This window comes from Corvus cornix, chromosome 2 (assembly GCF_000738735.6).
Source record: "Corvus cornix cornix isolate S_Up_H32 chromosome 2, ASM73873v5, whole genome shotgun sequence".
NCBI classification, from domain to species: domain Eukaryota; kingdom Metazoa; phylum Chordata; class Aves; order Passeriformes; family Corvidae; genus Corvus; species Corvus cornix.
In genome coordinates, this window is record NC_046333.1 from 125,496,260 (window position 1) to 125,517,323 (window position 21,064).

General features: G+C 41.5%; 1 protein-coding gene across 1 annotated transcript; it reads left to right on the forward strand.

Annotated features, from left to right (window-relative positions):
• The first annotated feature begins 7,974 nt into the window (after nucleotides 1–7,974).
• MRPL53 (mitochondrial ribosomal protein L53) lies at nucleotides 7,975–11,219 on the forward strand. Its single transcript, XM_010405049.3, has 3 exons — nucleotides 7,975–8,090; nucleotides 9,026–9,138; nucleotides 10,784–11,219. The coding sequence occupies exons 1-3, from the start codon at nucleotides 8,002–8,004 to the stop codon at nucleotides 10,909–10,911; spliced, it is 330 nt and encodes a 109-aa protein (XP_010403351.1). The 5' UTR covers nucleotides 7,975–8,001; the 3' UTR covers nucleotides 10,912–11,219.
• Nucleotides 11,220–21,064: the final 9,845 nt, after the last annotated feature.

Here is a 21,064-nt window from a genome sequence, read left to right on the forward strand (position 1 = left end):
ACTGTGGATCCTCACAGTGTTCAACGGGAGATTGAGACTCCTCGACCCTGACTGGAAGTCTTCCAAGAGTAAGAATTACTATTTTATTAAAATAAACCTTCATGAACCCATAGGCCACAGAAGACTAAGGGTCCATAGGTTGAAAAGCACTGCTTTGAGAAATGATACTTGCTTCATTCCTGTATTAAATGGTAATATATGCTTGAATAAAATTCACCAGTTTTGCTAATTATATGGCATTTCATATTCCTAATTTCATCTGTGTAACATAAATTTCCTGGGAATATCTATCTAAATTGTCATCTGCTGCCTATTGTTCCTATAATGCATCTGCTGTATGTAGAACAAACAACTCTGTCATTATCTTATTTGTTCTCCTCTATCTTCGGACATGTTACTTCAATTAGTACACAATAATGTAATTATTACACTACTATTAATCACACATATGTAATCACGCAAGGAGATACCTGACAAAACTTCAAAATGGCTCAGATCTTTATTCTATTAATTGCTGCAGTAAGTCAGTGCATATCACTGACCTCATTGCACCTGGAATTCTTGTGTAACACCACCTGAATCGTACTCTTCCTGTGCTTTTAACAAAACTTATCTCTTTTATTCTAGTACAAGGGAAGACCCACAGATTCATGATCCAGTTGCTAGGGGGTTTGGTGTGGTTTTTTTGTAACTGAGCATAGGACTGCAAATGTAGAACGAGCTTCACATGAAGGATGTTGTGGCATATTTAAATTTACAACTAAGAATATTTTTATCATGGTGTTGGGGTTTTAAGAGTTCTAGGGTTTTTTTTCTGTTAAAGGAATTTTTCCCCATACTGTTGCTAATCGCTGGGTACTTAAGGAAGACAAAGAGCTACCCATTGAGGGTGGGGTGCGCCTGGCTACTCTTTTGTTTCACCTGGGTGTGGGGGCAGTTCGGTCTCGCGTTCGGCGTTCGGGGAGAGAGGAGCTGCTGGTTTTTTTCGGCCGTTTTTCTTTCTGCTGGAAACACCGGGATCCCAAAGCCGCCTTCCCTGCCCCGCTGGGAGCCGCGCTGTGGCAGCCCTGCCCTGCCGTTGCTTCGAGCCTTCGCTACGTTGTAGCCGTGCTCGTCCTGCCTGCCCGACCTCCGGGGGGGTTCTCCGCTTGGATAGATCGCGTCTGCCACCCGGGATTTGTGCTCCTCCCTGCCGTTCCAGCCTGCTGTTCTCGAGGGTCCAGCTGGACACCGGGATTGGCTGCCCAGCGGTTTGTGAAGCCTTTGTCCCATCCCTTCCCGGGATCCCAGGGCACCAGTGCCGCGTGCTCCCCGAGCTCGCTCCGGAGCGCCCCCTGCAGCCGCGGGGGAACCATCGCACCTGCCCTGCTCACCGGGAGCCGCCAGCGCCCCTGCCGGCTGCGAGCGGAACTGCACCCGAGGGGAAAGGGCCCGACAGCCGAGAAGGCTGGGACTGGGTTTGTGATTGTTCGCTGTTACTGCCATAGTTATTGTTGTTTGTTTGACTGGTTATATATATAATAGTAAAGAACTGTTATTCCTATTTTCCACATCTTTGCCTAAAATCCCTTGATTTCAAAATTATACCAGAGGGAAGAGGGTTGCATCTGCCATTCCAAGGGAGGCTCCTGCCTTCCTTAGCAGACACCTGTCTTTCAAACCAAGACACATGGCCTCTCAGTAAGTCAAACTACCTGTACATTGGAATTACAAACTAAATTTAGTAACATGTCACTGACATTGATACATGTTTGAGTTTAAAGAAATATGGTCATATGGGTGATAAGAATTCTTTACAATGACTCCCTTGAGGAGATACCTTTTACTTATGTTAATAAATAGATACAATTATATGAAACTTGTTACAGTAAATGGTTGCATAAAAATCCCCTATTTTGATATCTAGTTCCTTTATGTCTAAATGTCTAGACTCTTTATGTTTCAACTTTTATCTGTGTTAAGTAGGTATTCTATGGTGTACGTGTAGGCCATGCCTAGATACCTTCTTGAACTCTATAAAATAGAAGTTAAAACTGGTGCATAAATAAGCTTGTAGGATATAAAGTGAAAGTTCTTGACATGGAAAAAATGAAAGCGTACAGAGAGACTATCTTGGCTGGTCACCACGTTCAACTGAGCAGTGTTGTTATACTTTGCTGACAATACTAATAACTTAAACCATCAATCTATAGGTACAGCTATTCTTAGCAGAACACAGTGAAAACAAACTGCTTTGCTTACAGCATTCACAGCACTGAAGCATGCCCTTAGCAAAGCGGTACAAATGTCAATATACTGCTGAGCTCCTCAAAACCTCTAACAAGTTATTTGAAGCACAGACAAACCTTCAGGAAGTCTTTGAAAATATAGATCAAATTCTAATACAACTGCTTTTCCCAAATTCTGCACTTGTGAAAAAACTGTTCCCCCTCAAACTATGATAATGACTCTGTTAGAGTCAGATCTGTCAAATGGGACTGTGCCTGTGACCTGTGAGCCACTGTGTGCAAGGACCTTTAAAGTAAAAATACACACATTAAATCTACCTGGAGCTTCAAGAACAGATTCCAGACCACAAGGACTCAGGTGCTAACCTTGGGTTGTTACCATTCATTTCAGCTCACCTGTGTGCCTTTTGCTATTATGATAATGAACTTCCTTTGCTGGAAGCAAGTGCATATTTTAAATCAACATAAAAATCCAAAGGATAACTGCAGAAATTTAACGTAGTATTTATTAGATACGGAAGAAAATATACAAAATAAAACTTTTGGTATTATCCTCAAGAAATTAAGTTACAAGTCAGGAATTGGCACAGTATGTTCTCAGCCAGTTAAATGCTGCATATTATTTTAGCAAACATTTCTGCTGGCAGTTGTTAACCTCAGGCAATAGAAATACATATTTGCAGAGGAGTAAAGAGCAACTAGGGAATCTGTTTATTCACTCTCATAAGAGCTTTTCTGAACTGATATGCAGAGTTATTATTTCAGAATTAATTATAAAGCAGGCTCATTGTAAGTGGCACCTTTGCTGGTTGATTTTATTTTTTGTTTTTATTTTTGAAAACCACATTAACAGCATACAACTATTAGTTGGTTTATAAATAAAATGCAAAATTGATGGTACTATTAGTATAAAAGTATGCTTAACTTCCACAATTTTTAGAGAGTAAAGGACCTTTACCAGGTCTTCTCTTTGGGAAAATATTTTTAAAATTCAGTAACTGACATATGGTGTAAAATATTCAGTTCAAAGAAAGAAACAAAGCCAGACAGAAAACACAGACTGGTTTATATTTTTATGACTATAAGCAGTGTTCCTCCAGTATGGTAGGGAATTCATTCCAACATGTCCTTCAATGTGGAACTAGTATTTTATAACGACTGGCTGCAAGTCTTTTGTGATCTAGACTGTCTCTGTCCATTGCTCTTTCAAAGATATGCTCCATGATACCGCATTTGTCAGACTGTTTTTCTGTTTCCAGAAATAATTTGCTTCTCCTGTCAGGCTCAGCACACAGTCTTTCTCAAAGAGCCTCTTCTGGGTGGCCATCTGGAAGCATCACCTCAGTGCCGAGCAGGCAGGCTGCTGGCTTTGTGTTGGCTCACTTCTCCGCACTGCATACTGCCCTGAAGGCAGCATTAAATTTTATTCCTGGACTACACAGCATTATAACTAGATGTGCAGACGTGACATTTTGATTGCTAAATTCCAGGCCTATTGACGTTTGTGACAAGACTCAGAGAAAGACTCAGCAGAAAAAGGATAAAGATGCAGAGGAGGGAATCAGCTGATGACAGTCAGAGATAACGATCCAAGTCTCCAGAACAGAATAAACACACAGAGGTGTTACAGCACACCTGAAATGCAGACTTTTAAGAGCAATCAAAACCCAGAGTCAAGGTGCTAAAAACAGGCATGCCCAAATGCCATGGGTTAGCATAGTTATGGAAGTGATTCTCTTGCAAAGAGGTGCTTACAGCTTCCTCTATGACCTGACAGAACCTATCAACTGGCTAGTTTGGATATTGGAAACTTTTAAAGCCATTTAAGGAGCTTGACACGCCTCTGTGATCCACATTTAAGAACGAACAAACCCCGAGAAAGCTCTCTCTTGCTTCCGGCCCTGGGACAGGTAACTGGGAGGGGGGGGCCCGTGAGGCCCAGTGGGCCCAGGCCGGGACACAGCCATCCTGGAGCCGTGGGGCGCCGTTCCATCCTCGGCCCCCCCATAGCCCTGTTACGTGCAGATGGCACAGCCTGGCTCCACACACCCCCCCCTCCAGTATGGCCAAAAATTCGTCTGAGGCCCACAGCCTGGCAAAGATCATGTGACCAACAGCTATAAGCGAATTCCAGCTGCAGGCCCAGGTGAGATTAACCCTTTTAGTGCTGTAAGCTTCCTCCAGAACAGATGAAGCCTGCAGACATCAATCCTCTCCCAAGTCAGAGGAAGAGGGTAACGTGACAGCAAGTTAATAGAGCACCAGAGAGACACCAAAGTCAGTAAAGAAGGAAGAGCTGAAACCCTGAGGGAGGAGAAAGAGGAAATGCTTAGAAGCTGAAATTCTGTTGTAAAGCTATGGTGATGGACTATGATACCTCAGAGTACCCATTGTAATTTCATGAAAGCATGGGGGGGTGGAGTGTTCAAACTGTACTTGTGAGCAAAAGCACCTGTGCTGGAATAAGCAAATGCTGAAGCAGCTGTAATTTGATGAGAAGTTTGAACAGGGAGAGATTGAAATGATGAGGACTCTTGTTCCAAATCAGAAGGAGAAGACCTCTGTTCCTAGAGATGAGATGCTCCCAGAGATGGGTGAGGAGAACCTTTGTTTCTGAACAGCTCAACCTTAAAATGGTACCCCAGTAGCTCAAGATTGGACCCTTGAAAGCCGTTGTGGGAAAAGCTGTAAGTTGGGGGAAGGGACTCTCACATGCAAGCAGAGAACCAACCCAGGCGGCTGTCTCGTGATACTGAAGCCATGAGAGAACTTCTTGTGGAGATGTCTCCATAGCATGAGCAAGAGAGACTCCTCTCCCTAAGTGAACTGAAAAAGGTTATTATAGAAGTGGTAAACTGACTGAAAATCTCAAGGGTTGTCTTTTTATCTTGTCAGTGGGAGAAGGGAGAAAGGTGGGGGGAGGAGAAGTGTTCTGAAGGTGTGGTCTGATTTTTTTTCTTTCTTTTAGGTCTGTTAATAAACTTCTTTATATTCTTTTAAGTTTTGTGCCTGCTTTGCTTTCTCCTAATTCTTATCTCACAGAAGGAGAATAAGTAAGTAACTGAACCACTACACTAAATTGGTGTTTCCACCCGGTTACAAACTGAACCCGCTACACCAAACCATGGAGAAATTTTCAAGAGTTCTGAACTGTGGGCCTTTCTATAGTCAGAAAACATAACAGAAAATTAAAGCAGTTAAGTAAGAAACAGGAGGAAAAGCAGAAGAATATTCCCTGCATTTAAGAGATCTGGAATGATCAATGAGAAAAGAGGAACATTTACTTAGTGTAATTAATACTACAGACCTTTATTTGCATAACTCATCCCAAGTCTACAGCCTTTCAGTTAACAGATACCTGTTGTATGGTGTTACTGGGAACCCCTCAGACTTCAAAAAATTAAAAAATACTCTGAATAATCAGAGATAGTGTTTGATTACTCCAAACAGATGGCTTAAGGGGAAAGATGCAAATTTTACTGCTGACAATAAAAGTCAAAAAATTAACTGATCTGACCATGGAAAGGAGTAAACAAAATTTTCTCTTCATTTAATTGTGCAAGGTAAGCTAAACATTCTTCTCAAATTACTATCAAAATGAATAAGAGAAAATATAAACCTGTTTTGGTTATGCATATTTTTAAGTCAGTGAGTGCCACAGTACCAACAGTGTGAAGAATGGAGCCTTTAGAAAAATCAGTGACCATTCTTTCTTCCCCTGTCCTTTACTGATGTTATTCCTTCAGTGTTGCCATAGAAGCCAATGGAAGTTTTGCCGCAGATTTTAAATGGAATACATTGAGCTCTTTGTGTTATAATGAAGAAAGAGATGTTGAAATTTCCTAAGTTACTTTTGCCTTCCGAATGTAAAATACTCTATTTACCTGGCCCTGTATCTAAGACAACTGTATAGGAAAAATTCCTATTTAAACCAGCTATTTATTGGTTACAGTGAGGTCTTTTAAAAGGTATCTCATAATAATGTATTTTTTCCATTTTTTTCCACAAGGGAAGACCATTATATATAACATATATTATATATATATATATATATATATATATATATAATCTTGAGAGAGAGAATAAAAACTTCAAATATTACAACTATATTAACTCCATTGTGCTTAGTTTTGGTAGTTAATTTCTTGTCTAAACCTCAGTGAAGAGGATGGTTTTACCAAATGACTATGTGAGTTTTTTAAGGAAGAGGACCTGAAATAAACAAAGATAAGCTTTTAAAAATAGGTTATCCATTCCAAGAGATTATAGATATTTAATGCAGTTCCCGTAGGTTGGGAGCGTGGGTGTGTATTGAATATTGCATAGAAATTCACAATGAATGCTTGAATGCCTTGGCTGCCGTCCCCAGCCCTCACCCAGATGCCGGTGCTGCGGAGCCATTTGCCAGGGAGGTGCGTGCCATCTAGTGGCACCCGGACACACGGCGACACTGGCACCCAGACGGAGTCACAGAATCAATTAGGTTGGAGAAGACCTCTGAGGTCATCGAATCCAACCTATGGCCAAACACCACCATGTCAGCTACAACATGCCACCAAGTGCCACGTCCAGTCTTTCCAGGGATGGTGACTCCACCACCTCTCTGGGCAGCCCATTCCAATTCCATTACTTGAAGAATTTCTTCCTAATGCCCAACCTGAACCTTCCCTCCTGCATTTTAAGACTATGTACTCTTGTCCTGTCTCTTGTTGCCTGGAAGAAGAGGCCAATCCTCACCTGGCTACACCCTCCTTTCAGTGAGTTGTAGGGAGTGATCAGGTCACCCCTGAGCTTCCTCTTCTCCAGGCTTAATTTAAGGGCTGGGAAGCAGCTGCTGGATGTAACCCGTCACAAACGAAAACCCAAATGTGTTCACTTCCAGCCGCAATGCCTCTTGCAAATCTCTCTCCTCCCTCATGTATTGCAAAATATTGCCTCTAATTAATCTTTAGCTGTATTGGCAGCTCCTTAGTGATCCTTATCTTCCCCCTCTACTCCACTCTTTTGAAAACGCACCTGGACTGCTGCGTCCAGCTCTGGGGTCCTCAGTACACAAAGTACATTGACCTGTTGGACCAAGTCCAAAGGAGGACCACAAATATGATCAGAGGGATGGAGAACCCCTCCTACGAGGAAAGGCTGAGAGTGTCACAGTTATTCAGCCTGGAGGAGATAAGTCTCTGGGGGAGACCTTGTTGTTGCCTTCCAGTACTGAAGGGAACCTACAAGAAAGCTGGAGAGGGACTTTTCACAAGAGCACGTAGTGACAGGACAAGGGGAAATGGCTTTAAACTGGCAGAGTGAGATTAGATTAGATTATTAGGAAGAAATTCTTTGCTGTAAGGGTGGTGGAGCACTGCAACATGTTGTCCAGAGAAATTGTGGATGCTTCAGCCTTGGAGGTGTTCAAGGCCAGGCTGGATGGAGCTTTGAGCAACCCGGTCTAGTGAAAGGTGTCCCTGCACAGGGAGAGCGGTTGAAACTAGATGAAATTTAAACTCCCTTCCAACCCAAACCAGTCTATGATTCTCTGACACAGGCAGGTCAGCTCTCCCTCCACAGCGAGGAAGGAGCCTGGCTCTGAGCGCCTCGGGTCATGAAACGGGGGCTGGCGGCCCGCCCAGAGAAGGGAGCGCACCCGCGGCCTCCCGCCCCCACGGCCGCGGCACGGACTACAGTTCCCATGTGCCTGCGGGGCGAGCCGACGCGGCCGCCACCATCGCGCGCCCCTGCGCGGGGGCTGCTGGGATCTGTAGTAGAGGACAGGAAGAAGATGGCGTCCAAGATGAGCGTGGTGCTGCGGCCGGTAAAGAGTATCGTGGTCCGGTTCTGCCCCTTCGAGCCCAACGTGGAGAGCACGAGGTGAGGGGGCTGCGGGGGTGGCCCCGGCCCCGGCCCCGGCCCCGGCCCCGCTCTGTCCGGGCTCCATGTGTGTAGACGCCCCAGCGCCCTCCGTGCGCCCTTGCTGCGCCCTCCCGGGTCGCGGGTTCCGCGCGTCTCCCGGCGGGCGCGGGGCTGGCCTTTGGCACCCAGGGCTCATTCCGTGCTGTGTGCGGAGGGTCTGTGCCCAGCTGGAGACCCTTTCTACAGGCGTGTGCACTGAGCTTTGCCAAAGTGCTCAGTGGGTTGCCCCTCAGTGGCTGATCCTGTAGTGAGGGTATGCAACCAGTCCAGATGCTGGTAACGGGGAAGCGGGGCAACAGCAGCTCCTTTATCCCTGTAATTTTTGGAGAAATTTAAGGGATTGTGCTTCTGCAGCGATGTAGGTTCTGTACCAAACAATTGCAAAATGTCGTTTTGCAATGACTTTACAGGCACACCTACTTTTAAAATGAATTTAGTAACACTTAGAATATCTTCAAGCTGCCAGAATAGCAGCTTAAAGTAGCTGTCATGCATTTCAGAAATCTACAGGAGACCAAAGATGCTCACAAATAAATGCTGTCTGAAACCCAAACAAGAAAACATTGGCAAGCAAATGATGTATAAAGAAAAACGAAAATCACTTTGCTGTTTGTTTTATTATTGTGGCTAACCCAGCTGAGAGAAACACAGAAAGTATATACACTGGAGTTTTACACAGTTCTTTAGTATGCTTTTTACATGTTAGCATATAAGGAATATCAGTTTGGATTTTTAAGAGTGATTCTCTCATAAGAAGTACCTGTCTGAACTTAAGTACAAATCCTGTTTTGTTTATACTTTGTTACCCAGCAATATCAAAATATGCAAATTAGTTTTAGAAATATGCTTTAATTTCTGTCTGCAAGATACTTAATATATTAATATATTTTCAGAAATTTTCTCCAATGTATTTACCATAAAAAAATCCAGGCTACTAATACAAACTGTCAAGTGACTGCTGATGTGAGACATGATGGATCTGAACCAGTTGTAGATGTGACGTTTGGTAAGGAGCTTTTTTTTAAACAAAGAAAAAAACGCTGGGTTTGTGTTGTTGCAGTGTTATTGTATTCTATATATTTTTTTTTAATTGTGATTTTTTTTTGGCTCTGGTCCATAGCTAGAAGTTGTGCAATGGGGAGGAAGAAACAGTGTGTCACTAACAGCCTGATATCCAGATAAATGTGTATATATGTCTCTACTACAGTTAGATCTAAGGGATCTTAGATCCAACAATGACAACTTTGGAGCTGAGTGTACTTTTGTAGTGCTGTACTCACATGACCTTGCAGTCAGGTACAGTTCCAGGAAAGTAAATGTAGCTCCGTTTTTGTATAATAATCTGTTTACTTTCTGTAATTTTTTTCTGTTACCTGTGGTGGAGGCATCTCTGTCTTGAGAACAGAAGGTTGAATAATATCCTTAGTTGCTTTTGCAACTGAGTATCTGTAACTTGAAGGAACTGCTCAGATGGGTGAGGCCATACATGTGCAGATGGACCTGCAGAATGAGGTCAACTATGTACAACAAATTTCTTGGTTTCCTTTGAGGGTATAGTGAGCAGGCAGGGAATTGGTGGTGGAAATTTCATCGGTTCTGGAAGCGTCCCAGATTCTAGGCTATGAACAGATGGCTCTAATCTGCTTTTGTCCTTTTCTCTGGCTGCATCTTCTTTCCTGCTGTGCTGTAATGGACCAATATGTCATGTAGCCCATTAAAGTTTTCATTATTACTGATTAGTGCTACCCCTTATCTTTAAACTTCCATGTTTTTAGTGAATGGTGGAAATGTCAAAACTGTTGAATGTTCTTTGTTTTGCTTAGGAAAGTCTACCTGTTGCAATGTTAACATTGCTTGTATCTCTCTCCCCCATGCCTCTGTCTTTCCCATTCTTGTGTTGTATTAAGACTAAAGCAGTAAAGCTTTATGTTTTTTCACAGTGCAAACCCAAAGCAGTTTATTTCATTAATGCCAAGACACCTCTAAACTCTTCATTTTTTAAGAGCTGATTTTTCTCCAGTGAAGTGTTTGTAGCCCTTGCAGTTGGCAAAGATGGGGCTGGAACGTGGATGCTAGGCATGGTATTTCACTATATGGGTTTGGGTATTGGTTTTGTATTTGCAAATCTTGCAAAATAATTAACTTGGGTACAATACTCAACTTCTACTGCTTCCTGCCTGTTTTAAAATAAATTCTTTCAGAATTTTAGAAATCCTAGTGCTCTCTATTTTTTTGCGTTATAACCACCAGATTGTGTGAACCAATTTGTTGTTTTGGCTGAAGAACTATGTTAAATGGACCACAGACAACAGGCTACTAAAATGCTTAGCCATGTGTGCCTTCCAATGCCTTCTTTGCCTTCTCTGAGATGACTTCAGGGGCATAGTATGAGCCATTCTTATCAAATGTGTTCTTACTATAGGCATACCTAGACAAATGTTTCAGATTTTTCAATAATGCAATGCAGAAGTGAAAACTGAATGCATATTGTGTGCAGTTTCTTTGGCTGTGGTGCATAGCCAGGTTCCTTGGTATCTGGAGTACTTTCTAATCAGACAAGACAAACAGGGTATTTGGATTTATATGTATAAAACAGCTGCACACTAGAGTAGTTGTCACTTTGTACTTCTTAAGATTTTCTTCATTTACAGCTGATGGAGATCGACTGATAATGAAGGGAGCCAACCTGACGACAGGGGAAATGTTAGCAGCATTGAAGTCCAGATGTAATGCAAAAGACCTTAAGGAAGAACAGAAAAACAAGAAGAAGCATCCCTGAAGAATGGAAAAACAACTGTGCTTGCATCTACATGTGTTAGAAACAGCAGGCTGAAAAAAAAAAAAAAAAAAAAGGCTTTTCCTCTGCAACAAAATCTGAGATGGCCAAAAGACTTTAAATGTTCCCTGCCTTCCCTTGAAGGAGAACATACTAGATCAACAAATCTTCTAACACTAGTGGGTCAGAGTGGCGTAAGATGCATGAATGCAACTCTCTAAGCAGCTGCATGTTGGACTAATGTCACATGGATTTGCATATCAATGTGAATAATGCACATTAGCTATTAAATTAATACTGCAATGAAGCCAGATCTCTTTGGACATTATTTCCTACAAAATTTATGTAAGTGTAATGCAAGAAATTTTTAGAGTGGTTATTATTATTATTTGAAAGCTCTTAAATTTATTAAAAATTTGAAGAAAACTTTTAAAAGTACTCATCATTGACTTAGCTGAGGGACAGCAGGCTGCAAATACAGAGTGGTTTTTGTAATACTATGTTTATAAAACATCTTTTGCTAAGTCCCTACCACTTTCTTCCTCTTTTTTTGAAGGAAGTGGGAAATTTGCTAAATGTAAATTTAGCTCAGCAATTAAAGTAACAAGGTAGTGGGACTGTCAACACACAGTAGAGCTACTCATCCTGCTTAAAAGTAACTTAAGTTCAGCTCAAAGGGAAAGGTAAGTCAGTTTTTTTGATAATTGGAGAAAAGGGCTGTCTTTGAAGTTCAGTTTTGTAGTGGTTTTGTCACTCACTTTATGGATGTGTTATTAAATATTTTAAAAAGATCAAAGGGAGAGTTTTATTTGGTGTTTATAGTCCCATGTCCAACCCTATTATTTGTTAAAGTACCTGCTTAGGTGTCTCATCTGTATTGCAAAACTCTGTGGCTTTGGAAGGGTCCATCTCTCCTCAGGCTGTACAGGTGAAGGTGTCAGCTGCACGTGTTTCATGTGCATCAGTTTTGTTCATAACAAAAACGTAGTTCCAGTTTCAAGAATTGCATTTGTGGTACTCTTGAGAGGCTTTAGTTCTACCTGTTGTTAATCAGATGCCTGATTTCTCTAAAACTAGTACATATATTTCCAAAGTTGGCAGCAGATTTAGGACACAAATCTGAAAGTAGTTTTACCTTACTTTTGCCAAGATTATTAAATGGACACTGTCTGTTCTGAAAGCAAGATCATTTAAAATAGCACTGTCAAGGTAATTCTTTGCAAGTTCTTCATTAGAACGTTGAAGTCAAGGTGATGTCTTATGCTGGAGAAGGAGAGCTGTGCTGAAGACATTGGGTGTTTCCCGTGTGTTTGCAACAGACAGAAGAGTGTGAGATAAGACGATTCAATGACATTTGGATGTGGGAACAATAGATGTGAATAACTTTATCTGGGATAAATACCTTCTCTGCACTGGAACCCTTTCTTTTATTAGGCCACCAGCTCTTCAGAGTGGTTTTGGGGTGCTGAGCTGCTAAACCTGCTACTGAGCTCACTTAGAGCGGAGGGGTTTGAGAACACCGGAAACTGAGAGGATTTTATATCCTGTCAAGCTAGAAGATGACCAAATTGAAATAGGAATGTTCAAAGGACAGGTTGTTTTATTGTTTTATTTTGTTTTGTTTTTCCCACAGTTTAGAATAACATCATATACTATGAGTTTACCTGAAAAAGCTTTGCAGGAAGAGGGAGAATTGTTCAAGAGGAAGACCTATGCAGAATTATTGTTCCCCTGGTTAATCATGTATTCATATGCTCAAAAGCCGTCTTACTGTAATATATCAGTGATTTTTGTGATTTTTTTTTCTTTCTTTGACAGTCTGTACATCAGTGTATAAAACTTGTATTTTAATGCGAAGTGCCTACATCCATCTTAAATAATCAGCCATCCATAAGTGCTTAAAGAGTAAAACAGGAGTTAAGTAATTAATAATTAATTCTTAATAATAATTAAGTTTTTATAGTCTTTATTTTGGCCCAAGATTGGGACTTACATTTAGGAATAGAAAAGGGAGAAAAATGAAGATCCTAGCAAGTTTTTTATCATCAAAATAAATCCCTTCTGTTGTCAAAGAAAGGTATTTTATTTTTTTGCTTTAGTATCATGGATAGGCATCCTGCTCTGTAAAAACACACACTTTTGCTAGGTGCTTTCATTTTCATCTGCACATGCCCAGCTTAGGTTAGGCCAAAGGACTGCAACGTCGCCATTGAGAGATCACCAACAGTTCAGTGGATGAGGTGTAGGCTGGTGCTGGTTTTGCTGTCAGTGCTGGGAGCTGCAGTTTGCAGTGATAAAGCTCTGATACGTTTTGTGCATGAAAAAGAAGTAATGACTGGGCTTTTAATATGCAACATGTAAAGCAAAACCTACAGGACAGAAAAATCACACTAAAAACGTGCATCCTCAAGACTACAAGATACTGGAGTGATATAAACAAGCAAGATGGGCAAGAAGGCACTCCTCTGATGATTATTATGCTAATATGTAGAAAATTGCTCTCCCTGTACCATGGAGATAAAGGTAGGAATTTATTTTTCAAGTACGTTAAAGATAATCTCTAATGACTTTCTTCCCTGAGCATTCAGATAGCTTTGCTGCAGGCTGCTCCTACACTCAGCTCCTGCTGCTGATTGACTGAAACAAAGCTCTGACATCTTCCTGACACGCACAGGCCAGCGCTGGGGATGTACAGGGTATTAAGGTCACTCATGCAGAACAAAGCGTGTCTGGGTGAGCATTGACTTTGCATGTTGTTATTCTTTAGCCCACTAATCTTGATTACTGTATCCCACCAAAAATGTGGGTGGCTGCCCAACTATAAAAGGAGCTGGAACAGGCCCTAAAAAACTGGGATTGCCTAAATGCAAACACCGTGGCCATGTAGGGTGTCTGATAGCAGTTGATGACATTAAAATGGCTAAATCTCTAATGCCTGGAGATTTAACAATTATTAGAATCATCTTAGATCTTTTCATTGTACAAATACCTATTTATTTAGACATTCTTATCAGTGCATAGGGAAAATAGTCCTGAAATGGATGAATATGCCATTCAGATAACACAACCTGGCTGAGGTACTCCCTTTTCAATCTCTGCAGCATTGTTTCTAGAAAAAGATAATGGTATTTCTATTAAAGATTTCAAATAGGAACAGCAGTGTTAGTGAACATTGCAAGTTCTTCACCTCTGCTTGTTTGAATTCTAAATGATCAAGGAGTTTATGTGGTATAAGGAAGCCAGAAAAACCCCTCGGAAGTTGCATATCCTAGGACTGTATTTAACAGTTCTCAAGATGCTTGGTTTCAAATGTATCTCCTACACCTGTATACACTCCATGCAGTTTTAAGAATTGCTGGCTCACTGCCCACCTCACCAACTCCATGTGCAACCAGTTTCCCTGGATGCAGGCCCTGCTTATCCACTGAGTGGCTTGGAGTCACATGGAGACCGACATGTTGCCTATCAGTGATGCCTCTTCCAGATGTGCTTTTCTGCCTTCTCCATCTCCTGGCCTAGTAGTCTTTTTCCTTACTGGTGGTGTTTGATCTCATCCTGTCTCCCCTTTTCCCCTTGGAAAGCCTGAGTCACTCTTTTGAGCCCTTTTTATTGTTTGCCAAGAGTGTGCAGTAGCTTCAAGCAGCCAAGGTACTCTGCTGCTGGTAGACCACTCCATGTTCTCTGCTTCCTGCTCAGCCTTGCTCTGTGAGCTGATAAATGTTAGGATGGAGCAGCATGAACAGGTAGAAGTGGTACTTTGCTTTGATTAACTTAACAAAAAATGTTCTTTACATTGAGCTGGTGTTCTCAGGATTTTACAAACTAAGGCTGCGCCCAGGGACAGATGTTAGGAGTGTGAAGGCAAAGGAGCTGCTGACCTGTTTTGATCATGTCTCTTGAAGTTCCAAAGTGGTACTTGAAAGCAGAGTTAAGGCAAGCCTAGAGATTCTGCTTGACTCAAAGCGGTTTCCTAGGTACTGGCAGTGTTAATAGCAGAGGTTAATAGCACATCGAAGGAGATCTTTGCATTGTGCTTCACTGGAAGAGGTGTTTGACTTGTTTCCATGTGAAGATTTCTTCCAAGGCAAAACAGCTGGAAAAGTGGACCAGCAGATCTGTTTGTGAAGGGAATGCTTGGTCAATAGGAGCAAAGCCTGGGAAAGACATCCTTAGTGGACAGATTTTCACAATTCAGACTGACAGTCTCTGCAGGAAGTTCAGAGGGCAGGTAGGAGGCAAAGCAGCAGGTTTCTTTCTTACTCAGGCACTACTCGTCTGTTTCTTTTGAACCCTCCACCCTTTTTCAACAGGGACCAGCTTTACTGTAAAAATAGCATGGTCAGCATGAAAAGCCAGCAAGTTTGTCCTCTCTATTTATAGTTATTTATTTTTTTATTTATAGTTCTCTTTTTTTGTAGTTCTTGCATGGATGCATGGAATTGTCCTTTCACTATTGGGGAATCTGAGTGGTTCAAGCCACTTGCATGAATAAAAGAAACAATAAGTATTTTCATGGAGTTTTTGAAGTGTCTTTTTATAGAACTTGACTTCAAAATCCACTGGTCAAATGAATTTCAGAGTCTTTACTGGGAATGAGAAATTTAAGAATCAGATGATGACTTCTTCCTTTCCTTCAAATAACTAGATCGGTATCAAGTTGAGCTGCACATAAAAGAAAAGGTGGCAGAATCAGTACCAAAAACTTTTGGCAGAAGCATAGGAAAAAATCTGCAATGTAATTTCTTACTTTCTTACAGAGTTTCTCTGGTCTAGTCGTTAGATATGCAATATCATATCTTGAGATGGAATCAGGGATGTAAACCCAAATACTGTGAGACTTTTCAGGTCTAGAAAAGCAAACTGGAAAATATCTGCTTGTCCTGCATGGTTGCTTGAGATGCCTGAGGCAAGAATTTTCTTAGAAGACTTTTGAACACAAGTCATGTAGTCAACCCTCTTGGCAAACTTAGCATGTTGGCAATGAGAATGGGATAATAGTAAAAACTAGCTTTAGCTTCCAAAGGGCTTTCCCCAATGTTATTCTACAGTCCATGAAAAAGGAGGTCTTGACAGGTGAGTCAGAACTGGAAGCTAACACATTGAGCGGCGCCCTGGAGAGCCTCTCTCTTCCTGCTGCGTGCAGGTGTGAGGAGGCTTGTGCTGTTTGGTGAAAAGGAACCCCCATCAACAGCGCCCCAGGTGCTTCACACCTAAGCTCTTGTCACCCCACGATGAAGTCCTTTGGGAGCCCTGGTCAGGAGACAGCCTACACGTTATTGCTAGCACCCTAGTACACGATTTTGGTCAACAGGAAGAGGAGCAATTGCAGCCTCTCTCCAGCTCTCCTGGGAAAGGTGTTGGTATCCACATCACAGTGAGAAGACCTTCCCTCTGTAGCGTGTGAGTGTCAGGCTCTGCCCGTCATATTTCTGTACGATGATGCTCTCCTTTGTGACATCTTGAGAATGAAAACTATGGTTATAACTCTAAATGAAACCTTGTTTTTTTCCTGAGGTTCCCTTTACAGTGGTTGATCAATATACTTAGTAATGGAACTCTACTTATGATATGCAATCAAAGAAAAAAGCTAAAGCTTTATATACCCTTTTAAAATCTAGCGGGCACATCTGTACTTTATTGATTCCAAATGTCATAATCTAATTACTCATCATTGGTAGAAATATTTATCATTATCTATTCCAAATAATTTTGACATTCTCTGTCCTTGCCCTCATGTCCTTATTGTTCCAGACCACACAGAAAGGACAAAACTCTGGTTTTTATTTGTCTTTATTTAAAGAGATATCATTTGGGATGATTTTTTTGTACATCTGAGGTTTCTAAAAGCCATGCCAGAGTATTTGCTTTCTGAAAGTCTTACCTGTGACCAGGTATTTCCTGCTAATGTGCTTTTGTTTATGTGGATCAAAGGCTTTTTCAGTGCTAAAACTACAGCTGTGGAAGATTTGTAGTCACCCTGATCTCTTTTTTAGCATTGTAATGACTATGCTGATTATAAATTCTGAAGATAAATAAAAATATTTTTATTCTAATGTGTGGATGTTTGCTATTCAGGGTAGATGCTGCTGCTAAATAAAAGGGCTTTTCAAAGCTTCCAAAGTTAGGCACAAGCTCACATATCTGCAGTCACTGTGACCTGGGCTGGATCTGACATCAGATCATTTTTGTCCAAAATGAGGAAAATGAAGCCTGGAATCCTCTTTTAAGTCACTGCAGGCTTCTGGAGCTTTCTCCCTCATCACTGAGGCAGGCTACAATCAGTGAGCTGTGACACCATTGCCACAGTAAACCTTGCCCTAGAAGCATTTCCCTTTAACCTTGCTTTGAACGTGCTGCTGACAACGTAGAAGAGCTGGTCTCAGGCTGCTGGCGCGCTAATTGCATTATGGTAATGCTCTGTGGCATGAGGAGCACCGCGGCGCTGGTTGGCTTGGCGCTGAACGCCGGCACACGTGAGCCTGTCCACCCCGACAGCTGGCTACCCGGGCCAGAGGCAGCAGTCTCCAGATCCACAGCAAGGATTCTTTGGACCCATGCTCCATGCTGCAGAACAAAATGGCTTTGTTTTGACTTAAAAACAGATGTATTACACAAAGCTCATTGGTAAAACAGAAGCTGTGCCCAGCTCTTTAGCTCAGAGGTAATGAAATGCTGATACGCTGGGAGATCTTGTGCATATTGACATACAAAGGAAAACTTGCAGGTTCATGTGTTGTTGCTTCATAATCCCTGGTCTAGTATTGCCCAAGCAACCATCTCTTGAGTGGCAAAGCTTCCCTAGGCCAGCTAGGCAACTGTAGCACGTGTTTCATCATGCCTGCCCAGTGATGACATGGCTGGGAAGGGAAAACCACACTTGTACAACAAGGAAACAGAAACAAAGCTGTGCTACCTATGCAATTTTTCCCATCCATGCCTTGGGGGTGATTAACTATTATTCATGGACTGCTTTAACTTTTTTCCACAGCTAGGGATAGGCCGGAGAGTAAAATTTGGGCAGCAATGTCCAATTCTTCTGACAATTTTTTAAGGTGTTCTCAAGACGTAATCTTACCTACAGGAAGCCTACCACTTAGAAAAGGCAGTCTATATGCATAATATGTCTGTATATTAGAAGGAAAGCGAGATCCTCCCTTACACAGTAGAGCATAGTGCTATCAGATTGGTTTCCCTCCAAGTTAAACATATGGGCAGTTTAATGAGTAAACGTCTAGGGAAAAAGTTACACCTCCTATGGAACCTGATTAGCGATATGTTCCAGATGAGGAGGTGGTGCTCTGCCCTGCCCAAGCAGCAGGAATTGTGGCTCCAAAAGACTAAATATGGCTTAGCTTGCATGCAGTAGGTGAATCTATGGCTACGTGAAGAGAAACCTCAAACACTGCTGGCCAGAGCTTCCCAGCTCCCACGTCAGATGAAACATCACTGCATGACACACACCTGCCCGAAGGAGTAGAATGAAGGTCTCTGTGCACTTTTTTTGCCTTGGTCTTTTTTTTTTTTGCACTTGGTAGTGAAGAACTGTAATATCCTCCCCTCCTACAAGGTGCAAGGGTTTGACTACCCCAGGAAAGCATTCACCCTGGTTAGGCCCAAGCTGCCAAGGTGGTGGTTGCTCCTAGATGTGGCTACGTGCTTGCCGTGCAGCTTATTTCCTCAGAAAAATTTACACTTCTCATTGTAAATTTGATTCTCCTTTTCTTGGACAATATATGTCCAATGTGGAAATGAGCAAAACTTCAGAGAATTTATTCTGTCTGCACTGAAACAGTAATATATGGCATAGGAATTCAACACTGTCCATAGGTATGCATGTATTTGCTGCTCCTTTTTTTCTTATATCTAAAGAGGAGACTACACAAACACAAAAGGTCTGATTGTGATGTCAGCCTCAAACCAGGCAGGAATTGAGATTTACTGGGATGAATCCCTGTGGCTCAAGCACCTCTGGATATCTGAACCTTTTAGTTTGCCTGCCAAAGTAGGAGCCATATTTGGCAAATATATACTGTACTGTCAAGATGAGAAACAATGTATATTTTGTAGCCCAGGCCACTTGTACCTTACCCAGAATGATACATCTCTGGTCCCTATTGTTACTTTATTTGCTATATGGAAAGTTTCAGCACTATTCTGTTTCAAAGGAGATTTGAGCTGTGGCATTGATGATAATGTAATCCAATAATCCATATTCATATATGGATTGATTAATTTGTAAAACATTAGAACTTTGTAAGAATTGAGTGAGCTTTTTCACTGTATCCTAACAATCTGCATTTCAGAAAAGAGAGACAGGAGTCTCTTTTCTTCTTATGTTTTATATGAATTTAGGATGCCTAGACCTGAAAAATTTGTAAGGAGAATAAATCAGACCAAATGACTTGTGGGAGGATTCAAAGCTGTAGCAATGTTGTGCACAGGTAGGTAACTGGATCTTCAGGTACTTCAGATCCAGGAATACTGTCTCACCACTAGATGGAAATAGTGGATTTTACTTCTGCTGCATTATCAGCACTTATACCTGACTACCATTTGCATATCGTAAGCCATCTGCAGGCAGCACTGCAGAAATGTGGATCCAGAACTATTTGCTAGTGTACATGGAGTAAAGCCAAGGTTTCTATTTCTAGAAATTGTCCTTGCTTTACAAGACTGAAGGCTTCCTAATTCCTGAAGGATGATTCTATTTGATCCCTAATCTACTGGCTTTTCATTTATCCTTTCTGTAGCCGACCAGAGAACTGCAGGATGGACAGCATGTTGGTTTAACTATCATGAATTAGTCAGGAAACATCACCCTAATTTAACATTTACTCTGAAATCTCTTACATGAGACACACACACACACACACACACACACAAGATTACAAAAAAAAAAGTGGAAGAATGTTGAAAGTCTTGTGTTTCAATGTACCTACTTAATAACACAAAAAAGAAGCAATGTGGCTTGCTGTCTTATGAGCAGACACTATAATGTTGTTTGCATACAAAAACATGCATATAGTCAGAGAAGCAGAAAGTAATTAAAGATAGCTCTGTAGGGAAGGATAGTTAGAGGAATTTAAAAACATGTTAGTTCAAAAATTATCTGTTTATTTTGTGTATGACAAATCTGACTTTCTACAAAAAGCCAGAAACTTCCAGCTGCTCTGTGAAGTTGTATCACAGCAAAGCATAAAGGAAAAAGTCTTCCTTGCTCCAAAACATTTGGCTTTATGGCACCTTCTCATATTGTGAAATGCTGGAACTAGCACAGGACCTACCTTGCTGTCTTCTATGATTTTGACACCTTTATTTCAAATTCCTTCATGAAGGTACTAGCAGAGAAGTGTAGTAACAGTTACTGCATAAAAAACCCTCCAGATACCAGATGTATCTTCACATTTCTCCTTTTCCAGACAGGAGAAAGTAGCTCTGGGTTTAGTCCAGTGTGATACAAGGCCAAAAGAGGCAGAGATTGGCATAACCCTGATGTTGGAAACAAATTTTTGGGGTACGTTGGAATCAGGATTTTTGTTGTGACTTAGAAATATCAGCTTCCTCACAGAATAGGGCAATAAATCTCTCCACTCACCTGACAGAATTTGATAAAAGATTGGTCCAAACCTCACAGGGAATGTTGACGGAGTATATTTTATGATGGTATTTCTGTGCCAGTGTACAGTAGTGGCAGCTGCAGTGTTTTCCTTTAAGAAGTAGGAATTGCAGTTCAATATGGACTAAAACCAAGATATCATATATCCATTTTTTCAATGCTAAGGCATGAGGTTGCATTCAGGCTTTGATTTTTCTTGTGTACTGCAAACACACACGTTAGTTCTGTATTTTGATTGATTTTGTTTGCTAAACTGACCCACAGTGTGTATGTAGCAGGCTTCTTCCTGGGTTGCAGCAAGCTATGGATTGCTGTAGTTCAATATGTGATGTACCAGTGGGATTTGGGAGTTGTTGGGAAGGCTGGAAATCAAACCCAATAAACTGCTTTGGGATGCTGATATCTTACTGCTCTGTCCCTGTGCCATATGATGCTACTCTGTTCCTGAATTATCTTTCAAAAAAGCATGACATGTAATAAACGGTGTAATTTAGCACTGAGAGTCTAAGCAGGAGCTCATGGGCACCGGCACTCAGCACA